The 19,686-nt window shown below is 44.3% G+C and overlaps 3 protein-coding genes across 3 annotated transcripts in view; 1 reads left to right on the plus strand and 2 right to left on the minus strand.

Moving 5' to 3' along the window:
• Positions 1-658: 658 nt before the first annotated feature.
• nts (neurotensin) lies at positions 659-7,117 on the minus strand. The gene is made up of 4 exons (XM_034536079.1): positions 7,009-7,117; positions 6,152-6,213; positions 3,930-4,151; positions 659-1,120 (listed from the first exon to the last, which is right to left on the minus strand). The coding sequence occupies exons 1-4, from the start codon at positions 7,067-7,069 to the stop codon at positions 974-976; spliced, it is 492 nt and encodes a 163-aa protein (XP_034391970.1). The 5' UTR covers positions 7,070-7,117; the 3' UTR covers positions 659-973.
• A 31-nt stretch (positions 7,118-7,148) lies between these two features.
• lrriq1 (leucine-rich repeats and IQ motif containing 1) overlaps positions 7,149-19,686 on the minus strand; it is a 93,756-nt gene continuing 81,218 nt past the window's right edge. The window contains exon 8 of the mRNA XM_034536076.1: positions 7,149-7,270. Within this exon, the coding sequence (XP_034391967.1) occupies positions 7,164-7,270 (107 nt within the window). The 3' untranslated portion in view covers positions 7,149-7,163. The remainder of the gene's footprint in view (positions 7,271-19,686) is intronic.
• rassf9 (Ras association domain family member 9) lies at positions 9,120-18,856 on the plus strand. The gene is made up of 2 exons (XM_034536078.1): positions 9,120-9,350; positions 16,534-18,856. The coding sequence occupies exons 1-2, from the start codon at positions 9,304-9,306 to the stop codon at positions 17,771-17,773; spliced, it is 1,287 nt and encodes a 428-aa protein (XP_034391969.1). The 5' UTR covers positions 9,120-9,303; the 3' UTR covers positions 17,774-18,856.

Here is a 19,686-nt window from a genome sequence, read left to right on the forward strand (position 1 = left end):
AATAAAAAATAAAGCTTTAGTTGGGGACTACTTTCAGCGGCGGCTGAATACACACGTGGTGAATATTCAACCCAGTCGCCGGAGTGAAATGTCGAGTCCTGACATGTACGAAACCAAAAAATTAAAGTTTCATATGTGTTTTATTGCATTTTTTTTCAATTCCGTATAGGCAACAAAAATTAGCCGGTTAAATTTAATAAAATATATATACTTTTTCTAAATAAGTTTGTTACTTCAGATTTCACTAAGTCCCGCCCCTCCAATGCGGACCGGCCAATCGGAGCATCAGGCAGCTCCTAACTGGTCTTGCTCTGCTCCACAGACTCTCATGCAATAGATTCAGATTGTTTGCGGCTGGTTTTGTAGATTTGGAGCTTCTGTCTTTATCTTTTTTTTAAACCTATTTTTCACTGCTGAATCAGTCCGATACCTTTTTGTTTGTCTGCTTCTCTCTGCCATGTTTAGTTAGTGACAGTGTGGGCTCCATCAACGCCTTCTCCTGGAGACCAAGCTGGAAACTCAGGGGGTAACGTGAGAAATTAGCATCCATTCCAAAATCCTTTAAAAAATATTCAATAAAAGAATAATTAAGTTGTTCAGCCAAGAAAAGATAGTCTCGTCACACCAGAGGTTGTATCATGAATCCTTTAATCGTGTCTTGAAAACAAAGGATAGATTCAAGAGTGCAGTGAAGAAATAGAGTAAATAAATATAGCTTCTCAGAAGTACACAATTTGCTTGATGCTCAGGATTTTTTATTTTTTTTTCCCCAGGGGACACTTTGACAGCAGCAAGAACAACAGGCCGGCCTCATTGATGGACGTACAATCGAAAGGTCTGACCGGAACGGTGGAACGGAAAAAAACAAACATGGCGGCTACAAGAAGAAGAAGAGCGAGAGAAAAAGAAAAAGAAACCCACAATCACGTGTTCACAGGAAGTACGTCGTCCCCGGTTCCTCTTCCGGACGGCGTCAGTAGATCGTACTCCGTTTCAAGATGTACGGCCTCCGGGACTTGGTGGTGCGAGCCGCCGCTTGCCTCTTCAGGATGTACGGGGACTTTCGCTTCAGGACGGTGTCGCCGTCCTCCTCGAGGTACTCTGGAGCGGCGTGGAGTAGCTGAGGGAGAGAGAGAGAGAGGGGGGGGGGGGGGGGGGGGTGAGTGTCGCACGCCCACGAGGAACCGTCAGGCGAACGCGTGTTTTGGGTTAACGAGATGAAACGAGACGCTTCTCCACGTTCACGGCAGAGCGGGCGCTCGTCTGCGAGGCGCCGCGTTAAGATTTGAAGGAACTGAAAGAAAAAAGAAGAACGAGAAAAGAGAGAGAGAGAGAGAGAGAGGCTGTTGTTGTGTGAGGAGCCGAGGAAGGAGAGTGATGTAGGAGATGAGAGGAGGAAGAGAGGGAGGGGTGATGTGTTTACTAGGAGCGAGGACGGATGGATGGATGGAAGGATGGATGAACGGACGGAAGGATGGATGGAAGGACGGATGGACGGACGGAAGGATAGATGGATGGATGGACGGAAGCATGGATGGATAGATGGGTGGACGAATAGATGGATGGATGGGTGGATGGATGGATAGATAGATGGAAGGATGGATGGATAGATGGATAGATAGATAGATGGAAGGATGAATAGATGGATGGACGGATGGGTGGATGGATGGATAGATGGGTGGATGGATGGATAGATGGGTGGATGGATGGGTGGATGGATGGATAGATGGATGGAAGGATGGATGGAAGGATGAATAGATGGATGGACGGATGGGTGGATGGATGGATAGATAGATAGATAGATAGATAGATGGAAGGATAGATAGATGGATAGATGGATGGATAGATGGGTGGATGGAAGGACGGATAGATGGATGAGTGGATAGATGGATGGATAGATAGATAGATAGATGGATGGATAGATAGATATATAGATGGATGGATGGAAGGATGGATAGATGGATGGACGGATGGATGGACGGATGGATGGATAGATAGATGGATAGATAGATGGATGGATGGGTGGATAGATGGATGGATAGATAGATAGATACATTGATGGATGGATGGATGGATGGATGGATGATAGATAGATAGATAGATGGATGGATAGATAGATAGATGGATGGATAGATAGATATATAGATGGATGGATGGATGGATAGATAGATGGATGGATGGATAGATATATAGATTCATGGATAGATAGAGAGATGGATGGATAGATAGAGAGATGGATAGATAGATGGATGGATGGATGGATGGACGGATGGATGGATAGATAGTTGGATAGATAGATAGATGGATGGATGGATGGACGGATAGATGGATGGGTGGATAGATGGATGGATAGATAGATTGATACATTGATGGATGGATGGATGGATAGATGGATGATAGATACATAGATAGATGGATGGATGGATAGATAGATGGATGGATGTATAGATAGATGGATGGACGGATGTATAGATAGATGGATGTATAGATAGAGAGATGGATGGACGGATGTATAGATAGATGGATGGATAGATAGATGGATGGATGGATAGATATATAGATTCATGGATAGATAGAGAGATGGATGGATAGATAGATGGATGAATATATAAATAGATGGATGTATAGATAGATGGATGGACTGATAGATAGATAGATAGATGGATAGATAGATAGATATATGGATGGATGGATGTATAGATAGATGGATGTATAGATAGATAGATGGATGGACTGATAGATAGATAGATGGATGGATGGATAGATAGAGAGATGGATAGATAGATGGATGTATAGATAGATGGATGTATAGATATATAGATGGATGGACTGATAGATAGATGGATGGATAGATAGATAGAGAGATGGATAGATAGATATATGGATGTATAGATAGATGGATGGATAGATAGATGGATGGACGGATAGATAGATGGATAGATAGAGAGATGGATGGATGTATAGATAGATAGATGGATGTATAGATAGATAGATGGATGGACGGATAGATAGATGGATAGATAGAGAGATGGATAGAGAGATGGATAGATAGATAGATGGATGTATAGATAGATAGATTGATGGATAGATAGATGGATGGATAGATAGATAGATGGATGTATAGATAGATGGATGGACGGATAGATAGATGGATAGATAGAGAGATGGATAGATGGATGGATGGATGGACGGATAGATAGATAGATGTATAGATGGATAGATAGAGAGATGGATAGATGGATGGATGTATAGATGGATGGATGGATGGACGGATGGATGTATAGATAGATAGATGGATGGACGGATAGATGGATGGACGGATGGGCCTTTGTGTGTGTTTGTTTGAGATATTTTGAGGCCTCTTTATTTTTCGTCGACATTTTTATTTTCTACGCACGGAAAAGCAAGAACATCTTGTTTCAGAATGAGGTCGATTTTTTTCTGAGCTTTCATTTGAGAATAAAAAAGCCATCAATCGACCAATCACGTTACGTCATGATCAAAGAGCTCTTACCTTTCACAATAAAAGCCCTAGATGTGTTAACCAGAGGGAACTCACATTTACTCAATAACTCCATCAAATAGCAAATAGGCTCCATAGCTCTCCCCAAAAGTGAAAGCACCCAATCTACATAAATAAATACATACATTTTCCGTATGAAATCTGGTATATTTTAAATCCCCGTGCAAAATTATTATTAACTATTTGCCCTTTCTATGCGCTTCACTGTTTGTATTTTTGTAAAAAGCAGAAGCAAAAATGTTCTTGTTATGGTGATAATACACAATAAAAACATAGTGATGAAGACCTTAAGAGCAGTACTTCTTAATTTAACCTGTTTTCCCGTGTGTGTGTGTGTGTGTGTGTGCGTGTTTGTGTGTGTGTGTGTGTGTGTGTGTGTGTGTGTGTGTGTGTGTGTGAGTCTCACCCTCTCCTCCCGGCTCTGCAGCGCTCTGCAGATGATGTGCAGGTTGTACAGCTCCTCTTGCAGCTTGAGGCTCCTCCCCTCCCTCATCTCGCCGCCCGCCTCCTCCTCCTCCTCCTCCTCCTCCTCGTCGCTCCAGGCCTCCTGCCCCAGGCTGTTCACCATCTTGCACAGGTTGACCAGCGACACGCGCCAGTAGGGGGCGCTCTGCTTATTCTGTGTCATCTGCAAAGAGGGAACCCCGGAGGACAAGGTTTCAAATTGAATACAGGAAGTGGGGTTTTTTCTTCCAAATTTTAATGATGGTCATGAATTTAAATCAGGAGAGACGAGACAGATGAAGGAAAGATAATTGTGTATTATTAACCGATGATATGTGATGAAAGTCTCTCTACAGCATACTCGTGTAGATATACTCGTGTAGATATACTCGTGTAGATAATATACTCGTGTAGATATACTCGTGTAGATATACTTGTGTAGATATACTCGTGTAGATAATATACTCGTGTAGATATACTTGTGTAGATATACTCGTGAAGATATACTCGTGTAGATAATATACTCGTGTAGATAATATACTCGTGTAGATATACTTGTGTAGATATACTTGTGTAGATATACTCGTGTAGATAATATACTCGTGTAGATATACTTGTGTAGATATACTCGTGAAGATATACTCGTGTAGATAATATACTCGTGTAGATAATATACTCGTGTAGATATACTTGTGTAGATATACTCGTGAAGATATACTCGTGTAGATAATATACTCGTGTAGATATACTCGTGTAGATAATATACTCGTGTAGATATACTTGTGTAGATATACTCGTGAAGATATACTCGTGTAGATAATATACTTGTGTAGATATACTCGTGAAGATATACTCGTGTAGATAATATACTCGTGTAGATATACTCGTGTAGATATACTTGTGTAGATATACTCGTGTAGATAATATACTCGTGTAGATATACTCGTGTAGATATACTTGTGTAGATATACTCGTGAAGATATACTCGTGTAGATAATATACTCGTGTAGATATACTCGTGTAGATATACTTGTGTAGATATACTCGTGAAGATAATATACTCGTGTAGATATACTCGTGTAGATATACTCGTGAAGATATACTCGTGTAGATAATATACTCGTGTAGATATACTTGTGTAGATAATATACTCGTGTAGATAATATACTCGTGTAGATAATATACTCGTGTAGATATACTTGTGTAGATAATATACTTGTGTAGATATACTTGTGTAGATATACTTGTGTAGATAATATACTCGTGTAGATAATATACTTGTGTAGATATACTCGTGTAGATATACTTGTGTAGATAATATACTTGTGTAGAAATACTCGTGAAGATATACTCGTGTAGATATACTCGTGTAGATATACTTGTGTAGATAATATACTCGTGTAGATATACTCGTGTAGATATACTCGTGTAGATATACTCCCCCCCCCGCTCACTGAGGATGATGGAGTGATGAAGGGCGCGGGGCTGGGGGGTATTGTGTAGATGGACCACGAGACTCTGCGTGGTTTTCTGAACATCCCGAGGAACAGAGTCTCCTCCTCCGCCGTACAGACCGGAGCGGTGAGGAAACGCAATAAAAAGCTTTGGAGAGACGCTGACATTTACAAATTATTAATGCGTCCGCGGGTTTTTAAGGGCTTCACTTAGTTTTAGATTAGCTTTACGCGAGTGGGGTCAGGGTGGTTTAAATTGAAAAGGTCACGGAGAGGATGGAGATCCATCGGGATCTTCTCTCCCTTCACGTAATTATTAACTTTTCAGGGACGGGATTTACGAGCAAATGCAGCTTTCCAATATTTCAAACAATCCCCCCACGCGGAGCGGTCGTTAAGAACGACTCGGTGACGTTCGGCCGTACTTCGTGAGTGAGTGACAGACTGAGGTGTTGTCTGGGTTTGGACAGCACTGTTTTATGATGGGCTTTTAGTCATTATATCCACGTTTCTGATTGGTTATTCATCAAAAATCTCGTTGTGTAAATAAGTCTTCGAAGGCACCGTCCACTCTACAATATCAATATCGAGGTATTTGGTCAGAAGCATCGATTGTGATTATTGATTTTCTCCTCATCGCCCACATAAAGGCTTCAGTTAAGACCCCCCCCCCCCCAAACACACACACACACACACACACACACACACACACACACACACACTCCGTTACCTTAGCAGTGAAGAGGCTGCGGAGGAGCTCCTCCTCCAGCGCTCGCTGGTCCTGGTCAATGTCTGTGGGTCAGAAAGAGAAACCGTTATTATTTAATGAAGTCGTGATGCCAAAGCAATATGGGAGTATATATATATATATATATATATATATATATATACATCTCATCTTCCCAGGGGATCTGGAGCACCAGGTGAAGACTGACGGATCCTTTAAAGGGTTAAAAGGTGTTGATTTTGGAGGATTCCTTTCAAATTTATTCCATTTTACAAAAAGGGATTCCTAACAGCCTGGATTAATTTTTTTTTTTTAAACATGTTTATTTGTTTTGTTTTTTTTTACCAATTTGGAATAAATAAAAAAATGTAGGTTATATAATAAACACGGTTTTCTCTGCCGTGGTTTTGTTTAGAGGTTTATTTGGGTTGAAATGGGTTCTAAAACATCATTACATTGTTATCGAGGGGGAACAACGAGTTTATATGAGCCAAAAAAATATGAATTAACAGGTCACAACAAAAGAAAATAAGGCAAATAAAATAATTATGTATTTTTACAGGAATCAATTAACTAGGTTTCAAAGTCATTCGCCTCCTGAAGTCCTTTTTGATCAATTGTGGGACCATAAAAAAAAGGAGTATGCGTCATTTTAGCAGCCAGGTTATTTCAGCATTTAATCTGGAAAAGCCCCAAAAACTCGACAATGTAATGAAGAAGCTTTGACGTGAAAAAAAAAATATATATTTATATATATTTCCATGATTTAGAGGATGCCGTCTTTTCCCCCAGCGCTGCACCTGTTGCACACGGGAAGAAGTCAATGATTAAATCATGAAAACCACAACACCTGGACTCACCTGTACAAAGTCCACCGCACGTGAAGCAGAGGAGAAGCACGCACGCCACCGGTGCCTGCATGTTGACGAGAGAAACAAACAACAACAAACGCCAACGGACCCCAAACTGATGAATTCACCCGAGGGGGGGGGGATCTAGTCCATAAGGTTAAAGGTCACACGCAGAGCGCTGAAGAGGCTGGAGATGGGCTTTTGTCTTCTTCTTCTTCTTCTTCTTCTTCTTCTTCTTCTTCTTCTTCTTCTTCTTCTTCTTCTTCTTCTTCGCTTGCAGCTCCCCGACACGCTTTCCCCTTCCTCTCCGTTTCCTGTCTGCTCTTGAAGTGCAGCGGGCTCCATTTCCCCCCAGTTTATAAGAGCCAATGTGATGTCAGAGCATCTCTCTCTCTCTCTCTCTCTCTCTCTCTCTCTCTCCTCATCATCTCCACCCCCACCTTGCCACCCACTGACACAGCCCCCTTCATCCACCCGTCAGCCTCTCTCTCCCCCCCCCCCCACACCATGTCATCAGACGTCACTTTGGCATCACAAGGCGAGCATTGTGTGTTTTTCATATTTTTCTGAGAGATTGGGTTATTTCGGCTCACGCAGGTTTGATGTGCTCCCCCTGGGGGGGCGGGGGGCGGGGTCCGATGTGGGGGGGGGGGGGTGCACGACAAAGAGCGACGCTTTGGTGTCTCTGTTTGTGAGGAGCAGGGTGCTCCGCTTCTTTTTTCTTTATACATAAATAAATTACAAATCATCATGTGTCAAAGCGACAGGGGAAGGAAGGTCTCGCACATCAAATGAGAGCCAAAGAAAGACATATATACATATATATATACATATATATATATATATATATATATATGCCACCGGCTTAAATATCTGGACATATATTATGTCTAAAAAATTGATTTTTATCCATATTAAACCTTCTCAGTAGAAATAATGCACTGGCTATAGTCTTTTTATTGTTTTATTAAATGATCCTTAACATACATTTAATCTAAGTATGATGAACATATTAAGTTTCGTCTTAAATAAATCTTAATGATTTGTCTTCATATATCTTCTGATGATCTGCTCCACACGTGTGAGGATTTATTTATATGCAAATACATAAAAGAAGAGAAAGAAAAAAAACACAAAGAAATTAAAGTCAGACTGTCAACCCTCAATCATGTGAAATGACTACGGTGTCCCACAGGGATCCCTTTTAGATCTTCTCCCATTACACAATTACATTATTTTCTTTCATTAAAGAAGCTATGTTGAGTTTTCTCTGGTGACTTTTAATCGCGTTACTCCGATAGATTAACTGGAACGACGACATATCGGATGTGCATTTACACTCCAAGACGTCCGCATATCATATCACACCGGAGACTTTAAAGTCCACCACGTGTTCTGCGCCGTCTTCTGTCTGTTCCCAGTAAACCACATACATGCCACACATTAAAAAACAGCAGCATTTGCCACGTCCTCCCTTTACCGTTTATTAAAACAAATGGTTTTGTGGTACACTCCCACAATAAAAACAAATCCACTTTGATGTAAAGCCACCAAATAAGTCCGGGCACGTTCTCTCAAATCAAATGTTTCACACTAATTGGTCATCAGGGAATTAATCCTCATTTTAATATGGAGGATATAGCCCAGCTGGAGCTGCTTCAAAACACGGGGTGGCACCAACAGCCAGACTGGAGTCCTCCTCGTGTGTGAAGTTCATCTGGATCCACCAGGGAGAGCCACTTAGACCCGGTTCCCCCTGCGCGTCCTGCAGACCTCTCTTTGCACGGCTTGGTTTGGCCTCTTCACTCCACTTTTAGAAGGATTCGTAGCGCGTTATTTATTATAATATTGGTGCATATGGTGCTTTCATGGGCACTAGAGTGCATGTCCGACGTGTGAGTCGTGTGCTGCCCCTTGTGGTAACACTACGTCACATCCTCTTAAGAAAAACTTCCACTTTAATCCGACTTTAGACCTGCTCCAATGCACGGCAGCGCAGTGTGTGAGGGAAACACCTCCCATCCGCTCATGGGACGGGGGTTGGCCAGAGGAGCTGCCGCAGTCGGGACAGCCTTCAACTTGTCCCCCCCCCCCCCCCCCCCCCCCGTGAAACAGTCCACAGAGTGTCCCGGCGCCCCGCCACGCGGGGACTGTTAACGCGCAGTGTGTCGGATCGCTGCTCCACGTTCCTCCACCTCCTCCACCTCCACCTCCTCCTCCTCCACCTCCACCTCCTCCACCTCCACCTCCTCCTCCACCTCCACCTCCTCCTCCACCTCCACCTCCTCCACGCGCTCCAGAGACATGGCTCCGTTTGGGAAAAGCTTCCTGAAGGCGCGACAGAGAAACAGGTAATTTGATGATGAGGGTGAAGTTTCTGTACGGGACACCTGATGAGTGTGTGTGTGTGTTTGTGTGTTTGTGTGTTTGTGTGTGTTGTTTTCTCCGACTTTGGTCATTTGGAATGGGAGAGTTACGCGCACCGCTCCGTGCGCACCGGACCCAAGTTTTTAATGAAGCAGTTTTTGTTTTTACATCCAAGTTATTGGAGCTGGCTTCAGTCCAAACGCGATGTATGAAGTAACACGGCGACGTGGTGACGTGACACGCACGTCAGAGTGAGACTAGTGCGTCTTTAAGCCACCGCGAGCCTCCTCAGGGACGCAGCCTTCGGTTATAGTGGCTTCTGACCAGGGGCGTGAATACAGCCGGGGCACTGCCCCCCCCCCCCCCTCCCCCCTCCCAACAGAGTGTCTATTAATCAATATTGATATCAGACCAATACTTATCAATATTGATTAATAGACACTGTTTTGAGGGGGGGGGGGGGCGTGTGGGCCCCCCCAACAGTGTGTCTATTAATCAATATTGATATCAGACCAATACCAGAGTATTGGTGACCGTTCTATTCAATGCAATCCAATGATGTGTTTCTTTCCTACACACACATTATATACTGGAATTTTAAATGTATTTTTATGTTTTGATCACTTTGTTGCTGCATTTAAAAAAAAAAAGACAAGAAAAAGAAAGATAAACACTGTAATTCCTGTTAATTTTCCACGTTTTTTAATTCAGGAACTTTATATTTATGTATTTATTTGTTACATTCTGTTTTTACAAAGTGAGGAAAGCAGTGGTTAAGTAACATCTGACGCTGCCTTACACACACACACAAACACACACACACGATCCAAGTCACACTGAGGCATATATTTAAATATTTAAACACTGGTATCGGTGTGTGTGTGTGTGTGTGCGTCAAGGATTAAGGGGACTTTTTTGAAAAGCACACAGTTATATTTTTGTGACATTTCTCTCTCTAAATTAAACTGGTGTCAAGACTATTTATTCCCCCCATTATGGAAAGTTTGACAGCAATGGGGCCACATTTCTACTCAAAGTACACTCTACTGTACATCCACTTCTAAAGAGGCCCCTGCTCTGTAATTATGACGCAATACGCGTTTCATCCGGGACACCAATAGAGTGAGAGAGCGTCCTCACTTCAGGTCCAGAGAGAGAGATCCTGTCATCATCAGCGCTCGTATAATTTGCTTTTCGGGCAATTCCCCCCCCGCCCCCCCCCTGATGCTGCAGCTGGGGGGGAAAAATAATAATAAAAAAAAGGTGTGAAAATGAGATTTCTGAGCCACAAGCTGAGCCACCGTTATTGGCCTGTCGGCTGCAGACGTTCCGTCTCAGAGTTGTCGAACAAGAGTTTCTCTCTCTGAGCATCTGGGTCAAAAACAACCTCTTTGACAGTGGCACCCGCAGCAGAATGGATGGATGTTCACACACACACACACACACACACACACGCACAGAGCTTTTTGATAACTTCAAACCCCGTCTGAGTCTCCAGTGGATACGGCGGTCGCCGTGTTGTGGAGTAATTACCGTGGCGGCGGCGCCTATAATTACCTCCAGTGTTTAGATCTGTTGAATTCAGAGGACTGGCTTCAGGACTTTGTTTTTGGGTGCTCACCCTGTCAGTGAATGCAGCGCAGGCCTCAAAGAGGGTTTGACATGTGACCAGAGCGATGCAGCATTTAGCTGCCACTTGCTTTTGTTTATTTGGTGGTTTACAGAGGGGGGGGGGGTGGGGGGGGGGCACAGAGGAAGGGGAAGTGAAGGGTGTGTTGTGTCTCTGCACACAGATGACTATCAGAGTGGGAGTCATCCCAGAGATCAACGTAGGCAGATAGAAAAGTTATTTCCTCGCTGATCCCTCATCCTCTTTCAGATAAGAGAGAGAGAGAGAGAGAGAGAGAGAGAGAGAGAGAGAAAGAAAGAGAGAGAGAGAGAGGCTATTATAATAAACAGACACAGAAGACACCTCCCTTTCCTAGATATCAAAGTTTTATTGGAATAGTAATATGTGACCTATACTGCAATGTTCAACTCGCAGGAGGCGAAACGTTTGTTTAAGGTGATTGTTTGTTAAAAAAAAAAAATGTTAAGGAAATATTGTCGAGCTGCAGAGATTTTCTGGCATATATTTATATATATATATATAAAAAAAGAAAATATATATACATATATATAAATATATTCATATATATAAATATATTTATAAAAATATACATTCATATATATACACATATATATATATACACATACATATATATAAAATATATACATAGATTCCACAGATGGATTCCTGAATAGGTTTTTCAATGAAGATGAAAAAAATTATAATTATGAATTAACTATATGTCGCAAATTATATTGCAATGTCAGCCCTAGAAAAACAGAAAAGGCAGATGTCACAGTGTTGATCTGGAGGCTTTAGCTTCTATCTTTCATATTTTTAAGTGTATCCTTCAGCCCCTTCTGCTCACCTCCCACTGTACCTCGTTTTGCTTCACCCCAGGAGGTGAGTTAGTGGCAGTGTGGGCTCCACGACTTTCCAGGACAATCATCCACAGCTTATTACTTCACTTTTCAGTACCGTTTGTTGTCTTTTCCAGTTGGATCCAAAAACCCTCTGATTCCATCCAACACCAGACTAATTGAAAAAAGGTTCATAATGTAAGAAAGTCACCGGCTCCCGGAGAAATACGTCAATAAGCTTCGTATTAAGCCGGTAATTCTGGCGTTTCCCTTCGCCGCTTCCGCCCGCGCATGACGTCGTTTTGACAATGAAATGTATATATTTTTTAAAAACATCGTAAGTCGGTCGCAACATCCCCCCTCCCCACCACGAGGCTGTGACCTATGAGGGTCTCCCTCATGTGTGGCGCCTATGAATATCAACAGAGATCAGCCCTCATGGATACATTAGCTGCGATGCAATCGGCCCGGTGGTGAAGCGTGTGGTATTTGGAGTTGGAGAGGATCCAAGAGACCGATACACCCGGTGTTCAAGTCCAGAAGGTTTCTGATATCCTTTCAACCTTCGAACGGCTAGAAAAAAAAAAAAAGATATATTCCGGTGTCTCTTTTTTTGAAAAGCTCTCGTCTCGGTGCCAGTTCTGTGAATCATTGCTCCTTAAAGAGAAAGAATGTGCTCAGTCCATCACGGTCCATCCCTCCTTCAGATGTACGATGTACGTCCTGGTCTTCTCCTCCAGGAAGCTTTAATATGAAGAATCACGTTTTTCTATTCAGGTAGTGGATCACATTTGCTTTTGATGAGTTTTTAATGAGTTGTTGGAGTTCAGAGAGGAAGTCGGGGTCATTTTTTTTTTACCCCCCTCAACCGAACCGAGAAGGTTTGCGGTTTATTTGTTCTTCTCCTCGGAGAAATGTTTAAATATTTCCACGTGAAGTTCATTTTTTTTTGGCTCTCCATGAAAAGTGTTATTCTAGACCGATATGTCAACATTTCGAGCGCAGCTGAAAACAGACCCCAGTGAATCCATTTTGTTTTTCCCCTTCCTCCCCTGTGCGGTGTGCAGGATGTCCAGGGAGCGCTGGTGATTGTGGCGCAGCGCAAATACAGGTGCTTCCCCGCCTCGCCGTGCCCACTTCCTGCACAGCCGAGGGCCTCGGGTCGCCCGCTCCCAGATATACAATTGTTCCTGTTCCTGCAGAGCGCGTTTATTCTCCTGCATGTTCAGATGTGAGCACACAGACTCACGCTTCTCCTCAGAGTATTTTAAAAGAGGTTTATACGTGCGTTACGTTTTCACTGTTTTTCCTTTCTCCGTCCCGTCTTCCCTATTTCTATCTCTTCTATTCTTTGATCCATCCTCCCATCCATCCTTTGCAGTGCAGCACATTGACAACACGTTTGACCCCTTAAGACAAAGCCATCTTTCTACATCTGTGTGTGTGTGTGTGTGTGTGTGTAATTTTTAAATTGTAGCACATTGGTAAAGGTGGTACTAAATCTAAATACTTTATACTGTACATGACTGCAGTTTTAATATATCACAATTCGCCACAATGTATGAAGATGATACTTTTTTTGCATCTAAAATCATAATGGTTTTTACTCTGATTCATAACGAATGATACTGCACGTCCTTATAAATAGAGTTTAAAGCATGAAATTCAAAAACTGAAATGTGTCTTCCTCCCGAGTAAACTAATCCACAATTTCACATAAAGAAAAAAAGCTAATTTCTTCTGATGTTTTATACTATATAGTATAGTTAGAGTATAGTTTAACTATTTTTTTTAATTTCTGAGTCTGCTCAGCTCGTAATATCCAGTATTTGTGTAGAGGCATGATGTCGTACGGGTGTCTCCGCCCCCTGATTCTTGAGCAGCCGGTGGTTTGAAACTCTTGAGGTCAAAGTCGCCGCGCGCTTGTTGTCTCTCGACGGGCTTTTGAGGCGCGCTGCATTCGTCCGGCTTTACACACACACACACACACACACACACACACCCCGCTATACCGGTATTTGCTCGGCCTCCGTAACCATTAACCAGCCCCGTTGCATTCCTGAGACCTTACTCACCCGCTGCGTTATCGCGCCGCGCGCCGGGAGAACCAAAACAACCGTATCGGACGGTAACATCAGCACACTCGGGATGAAGTAGTTCTTTAAAAAAAAACTAAAAAAAACATCTCAAGTCGCATGTGTTGGCGTGCGGGTGTCGTATCGGTATCATCTTCAGGGAGGATGTGTGTTTGTGTGCCCCCCCCCCCCACCTCCTTCGTGGTAATGGAGGCTGCAGTGAGCCAAGGTTTCCTCCACAGATAAACAGGCTCGGCGGTAACGCGATGCAGGGGTCCGATGTGAGGTCATTTCTACGTACCGGGGGAGGACGCCGCCAGACAGGCCCATAGCGAGGCGGAGCACCTACATGCTCTAGAGATAACGCTGCTCTGTGTGCATTAATCCCAGAATGCAGCTCTCTATTTGGAACTGACGTGAAATGCTTAATAAAATGCTTAAAATGCAAAATGCTGCGTGTTGTGGCCCCTATGGTTAGGAGGAGGAGCCCCCCCCCCCGTGTGGAGGTGATTTAACTGTTGTGATAATAAATTAACTTATTACGGTTTTAAAAGAGCAGATTCTCTGGCTGACGGTCTTGTTTACTTGTGTAGGTCATATCCAGGCATCGTCATAGAAACGGAGTGTTTCATAACGTCCTCACAGTGACTTTGAAACAAAAGGCTCGAACACAGGGTCGGCCTCGTGGTTTCTGTCCTCTTCTGTCGGGGAACATAAACGTAGTGTTTCTCTGAGCTTCAGTTTACCGACGTCAAAGAGTGTGTGTGTGTGTGTGTGCGTGTGTGTGTGTGTGTGTGTGGACTGTAGAGGAAACTTGACATTAACCAGAATTACAAGCCTATTATTCTGATTTATTGCCCGTTTGATTTCGGGGAGGTGAAGAGGAATTTTCAGTCTGCGGTTTTGCAACCAGTTCAAAGTCGTTGTCTCCCCCCCCCCCCCCCCCCCCCGTCAAGAGGCGGAGCTCCAGAGTGATATTATATCATACTATATTATACATCGTCCTTCTCCGGTTTCTTTGAGATCGAGCTGTCTGACAGCAACACTTTAATATATAATACTGTAACTTTCACAGGAGGCTTCAACTTCAATTATAAGTAGTTCCCTGACAGTAATAAAATCAAATGAATTGCGGAATATTTTGCAGAACATTTCTTGTTGTGTAAACAACAACAACACGATACGCCATTCTTTATCTGGAAATCAAATTGAAACGTCTGGCAAAGTTTTATCTCCGTACGTTGTTATTGGATTACTTGTTCGCCGTTGTGGATGTCTGCGTTGCCCATCAGTTAAAGACTGGATATTAGGTCCTCGATATTACCGGTGGGCCATTAAGCATGTAAAAAAAAAAAAGAAAAAGAAATGTGATATCGTCGGCCCATCAGAGGTCAATTTCTGAGCGAGTTTTACGATCCAGACTAAAAAGGTAATGAGGGCCTCGGGGGTTAAATAGCTCAGAACTGAACCATTAAGGGATCCTCGGTGATGAGGAACAGTCCAGCCAGGGAGCAAAAAATGATCCAATGGGGTTTCTGCTCATTGACCCGATGGAAAACCATCAACATGGGATCAATTTAAGAAAATATAGAAACGTTAAAGGACTTTTAAAGCGCGAGCACGTCTCCCGACTCGTTGTGAAGCTCCTCTGTGACTGCTGATGTAAAGCTTGCATTCATTGTTTAAAAAAAACAAAAAACTAATCACATTGCCATTTAAATCTCAGAATACCCTGGTTCAGGTCTGACAGGCAGCTTTGTTGCATGTCCCACCCCCCTCTCTCTTCCCCAGCCCCTCATTTCCTGTCACTTCTCTAGTGTCTGGCTAGTATTGGGCAATATGGCTGATCAATCATATCTCAATGTGTTTCTGATTCTGACTGATGAACAGTCAACTGGAGACAAAGTCAGTCGTGCTTTATCCTCTTGGGACCATGCATGTCTGTACACGTACGTCTGTACAGGTGTTGCGATAGTTCCCTGGGTAAGTGAAAACAAAGACCTGCTTCAGGCACTAGGAGGTAAAGCATTACCAAAAGGTAATAAGGGTGTATCCTCAGGGCACCATGAATGTCTGCATGAACCATCTAGTAGGTGTTGCGATAGTTCCCTGGGTAAGTGAACATGAAGACCTGCTTGTGGCACTAGGGGTAAAGCCAGGGCATTACCAAAAGGTAATAAGGGTGTATCCTCAGGGCACCAGGAATGTATGCATGAATCATCTAGTAGGTGTTGACATATTTCTCTGGAAAAGTGGAAACTTAGACCCGACGGTGGCACTAGACGTAACTTCAGGGGCATTACCAAAGTCAGTAGGGCTTCTTCCTCCGGGGAGCATGAATGTCTGCACAACATTTTATGAGAGTTCATTAGGGCCCTCAGACAATTAGTCAACCAAGATCACATTACCATCCGGGGTCCCACGTTGATAACGTGATTTAAAAATACCCAAAGAGATATACTTCTCAAAAGTCCTTAAAAAAAAGGTTTTATTGTTCGTCTGCACATAAGTTGATGACTCCTGTGCGTTGTGAATGTCTGTTGAGGGGTTAAAGACTTCCAACGTTTCATCCCTAAGCCACAAATCTCTGTATGAGCTCTGTTTTTTCCTGTCTCTTTACCAGGACGAAGGATGCCGAGCCTGTGGAGGGGAAGGAGATCCAGGTCACGGTCTGCAACGAGGACAAGGCCATCTGTGGAGTGACGAAGCACACGACGTGTGCCGATATGATTCAGGCGCTACTGGACGACCACAAGTCGATCCCGGAGAGCAAGCGCCTCTTGCACGGGGAGGCCAAGGACTTCTGTCTCGTTGAGCACTGGAAGGGTTTCGAGAGAGCCTTGCCCCCTCTCACCAGAATCCTGAGACTCTGGTTCGCCTGGGGGGACCAGAGACCCTTTATCCAGTTTACCCTCGTCAAAACCAGCGATTTTGTGCCTCAGCCCGCCAAGAAGGCCGGAAAGTCCAAGGGGGCCAAGCCAAAGCGATGGGAGCACGGCCGTGCTCAGTCCGCCCAGCCTCTGCCGCCGGAGAGGCAGAAGCGCATGGTGAAGAAAGCCTTCCGGAAGCTGGAGAAGCTCCACAAGGAGAGCAAGAGCTCCCCGGGCGCCGAGGAGATCGACCGCATGGTGCAGCTCATCCTCAACCAGGACCACACCATCCGGGAGCAGATCCAACGCATGAGGGGGCTGGACGTGGGCATCGAGCAGTTTGAGCTGGAGGTGCAGATGGAAGCGGCCCGTGAGATTTCTCCACCGGCGCAGAGTTTGGGGGCGCACGCCTACGAGCAGCCGCAGGGGTACCCGTACACCGGCAGTGGAGTCGAACAGATCGAGCTGCAGTTGCAGAGGCACCAGGAGCTCATCCTCAAGCTGTCCCGGGACATCGACGCCGAGCTGAGGAGGGACGAATGTGGCGTCGGCGAACGGGAAGGGGCCGCGGCGGCTTCCCAGATCCCCTCGGAGACGGGCGAACTCGAGAGGCTGCAGGACGAGGTGAAGCGCAGCCTCTTCACCGGCGTGTCCCTTCACAACCAGGCGGCGGAAATGAGCAAGCAGCTGATGTGCTACGAAGCCGCGCTGGTCTCCAAGGACCAGGAATGCTGGGAGCTGGCGGCCCAGCTGAGCTCGTTGCACATCGGGGAAGGCGGAGAAGAAGAGGAGGAGGAGGAAGAGTCAAGTCCCATCCCGCCGAAGAGCGAGACTCAGTGCGGCGTCTCGTCGCCGCCGGTGAAACTCAAACCCGGCCTGTCCCCTCTAGACGTTACAGACACGGACTCAGACACCGGGATTAGCTCCACGCACAGTCAGGACTCGCTGTCGCCATGTCTCGACTTCCCTCCCCCGCTGGACACGGACGTTTGAACCTGCGAGTCACTGGTCAGGGCGCACCGCCCCCTCGCCCTCCTGGTTTGTGTCGTCGCTGCATTCGAGACACAGACCGGGATCCTGGCAACCTTTTACGACGTATGAAGGTCATTTAAAAATGGAACTGAAACCTTTATTGACGGCAATGGACGTGATAATGCGCCGATTATTTCAGGATTTCCTTTTAAGCCAAACGTGCAAAGAAATCTGTGGTTTCAGCTTCTCAAAGTCAAATGTGATGGTGAATATCTTCAGCTTTTATACGTCTCTCATCTTCATCTCTTTGGATTTCAAGAGGAGTAACAATTTGGACAACGGGTTTAAAATAATGATTTGTTCAATGAACAAGTTTAAAAAAAATGTTTTATCCAGATTGATCAAAGAATATTTAAAGGAATATTTTGAATACCTTAAAAAATAAGCTGCAAATGTTCTGAAAGGTATAAGGATGCTGAGGTGTGTGACTCAAATGTAAAGATAATACATGCATAGCACATTTTTTCCTAAAGACTATTTCCTCAGCACAATCATGGCAGTGTTTTCTGTTTCATTTCTTATTAACGGTGAATGTACGCTTCTCCTCCCTTCTCAGTTCTCAAGCTATTTATGAAGCTGCACTTCTTTCAACACACTTAAGTCTATTAACACTGTCGTTTTATATTAAAACAGATAGCCAACTGTTTTTGGATGTAGATTTTAAGATTTTGTTAAAATATAATGTAACATTCCTCTCGACCACACTGTAAATATTGCTGCCGTCACCCCCCCCTGTAAATGATTCTTCTTATGACACAGGCACATTTTGTAAAGACAAAATTAGTTAAAATAACATTTATTTATCGCGTAATCTAATTTTTGTTTTATCACGGGATGAGATCGCATCGCGACAATGCAATAACCCTCTGATGCAATCACCTCCATCCGCCACAGATCTGATCCGACACGCACACACACACACACACACACACACACACACAAGACAATCTGAGCTGCACATGTGTAAATCATGCCTAAAAAAAATACAATCAAATAAAATGTACATTTTCGACTTTCATAATAAACACTAATGCTGTAAATGTCGCTCTTTGTTTGTGCTGTGTTGAAGCTTAAAGCATCAGGTGTCGACGCGGCTGAATGTCATCGGTTCAAGAGTCACGTCTTTAGCTCAGAGCTCCTTCCACTGCGTCGTATAATCAGACGTAGACGGGGCCGCCATGCAGGCGAGCACAAACAACAGCCAGCACTCTCCTCCTGTCGAGAGCCCCCCCCCCCCTGACAGACCAACACTTTGTACTAGGGGGGCAGAGCGGGGCTGGCTCCTGGAGGAGCACAGGGTATCCATTTCACCCCTTCGAGCCACTAAGTAACTCCACCAAGCATGAAAGAGGTCTTACAATGTGAACACGGTGCCTCACTTTGTTGATGGAACAAGGTTGTTGTTGTTGTTGTTTTTTCATGCTACTTTTACAGGTAGAACGGCACCAAAGCTGGAATAAAACCGGCCGTTCCGTTGCATGTCATTCTCATGCAAATCGGAGCCGTCTTGAGTTTGAGGTGGAAAGGAATGTTGCATAACCCGAGTGTGTTGTTCAAGGGAGGCCCTCTTCTTTTCTTTTTTTTCTCTTTCCCTTTTTCAAACCGGTAACGCACTCGGTTCACCTCATTATTTTATTGACAGACGTGTCGAGGCGCCTGCCGTTCTCAGACGGCGAGCGTGCATCGAGGGCGGATGAAGGACGTCCCTGTACGAGTCGCCGGCGAGGCACGAAAAAAAACACAAAAAAAACAAGCGTAACAAAAGCACGCGGCGTGTCGTCGCCTCGGCAGAATGCAAACTCCTCAGAAAGGAGAGAATAAGAACCTCCGCCACTCGGGAGGCTACAGAGTCTTTGGGATAGTCCAAAATGGAC

This window comes from Cyclopterus lumpus, chromosome 6, assembly GCF_009769545.1.
Source record: "Cyclopterus lumpus isolate fCycLum1 chromosome 6, fCycLum1.pri, whole genome shotgun sequence".
NCBI lineage: Eukaryota > Metazoa > Chordata > Actinopteri > Perciformes > Cyclopteridae > Cyclopterus > Cyclopterus lumpus.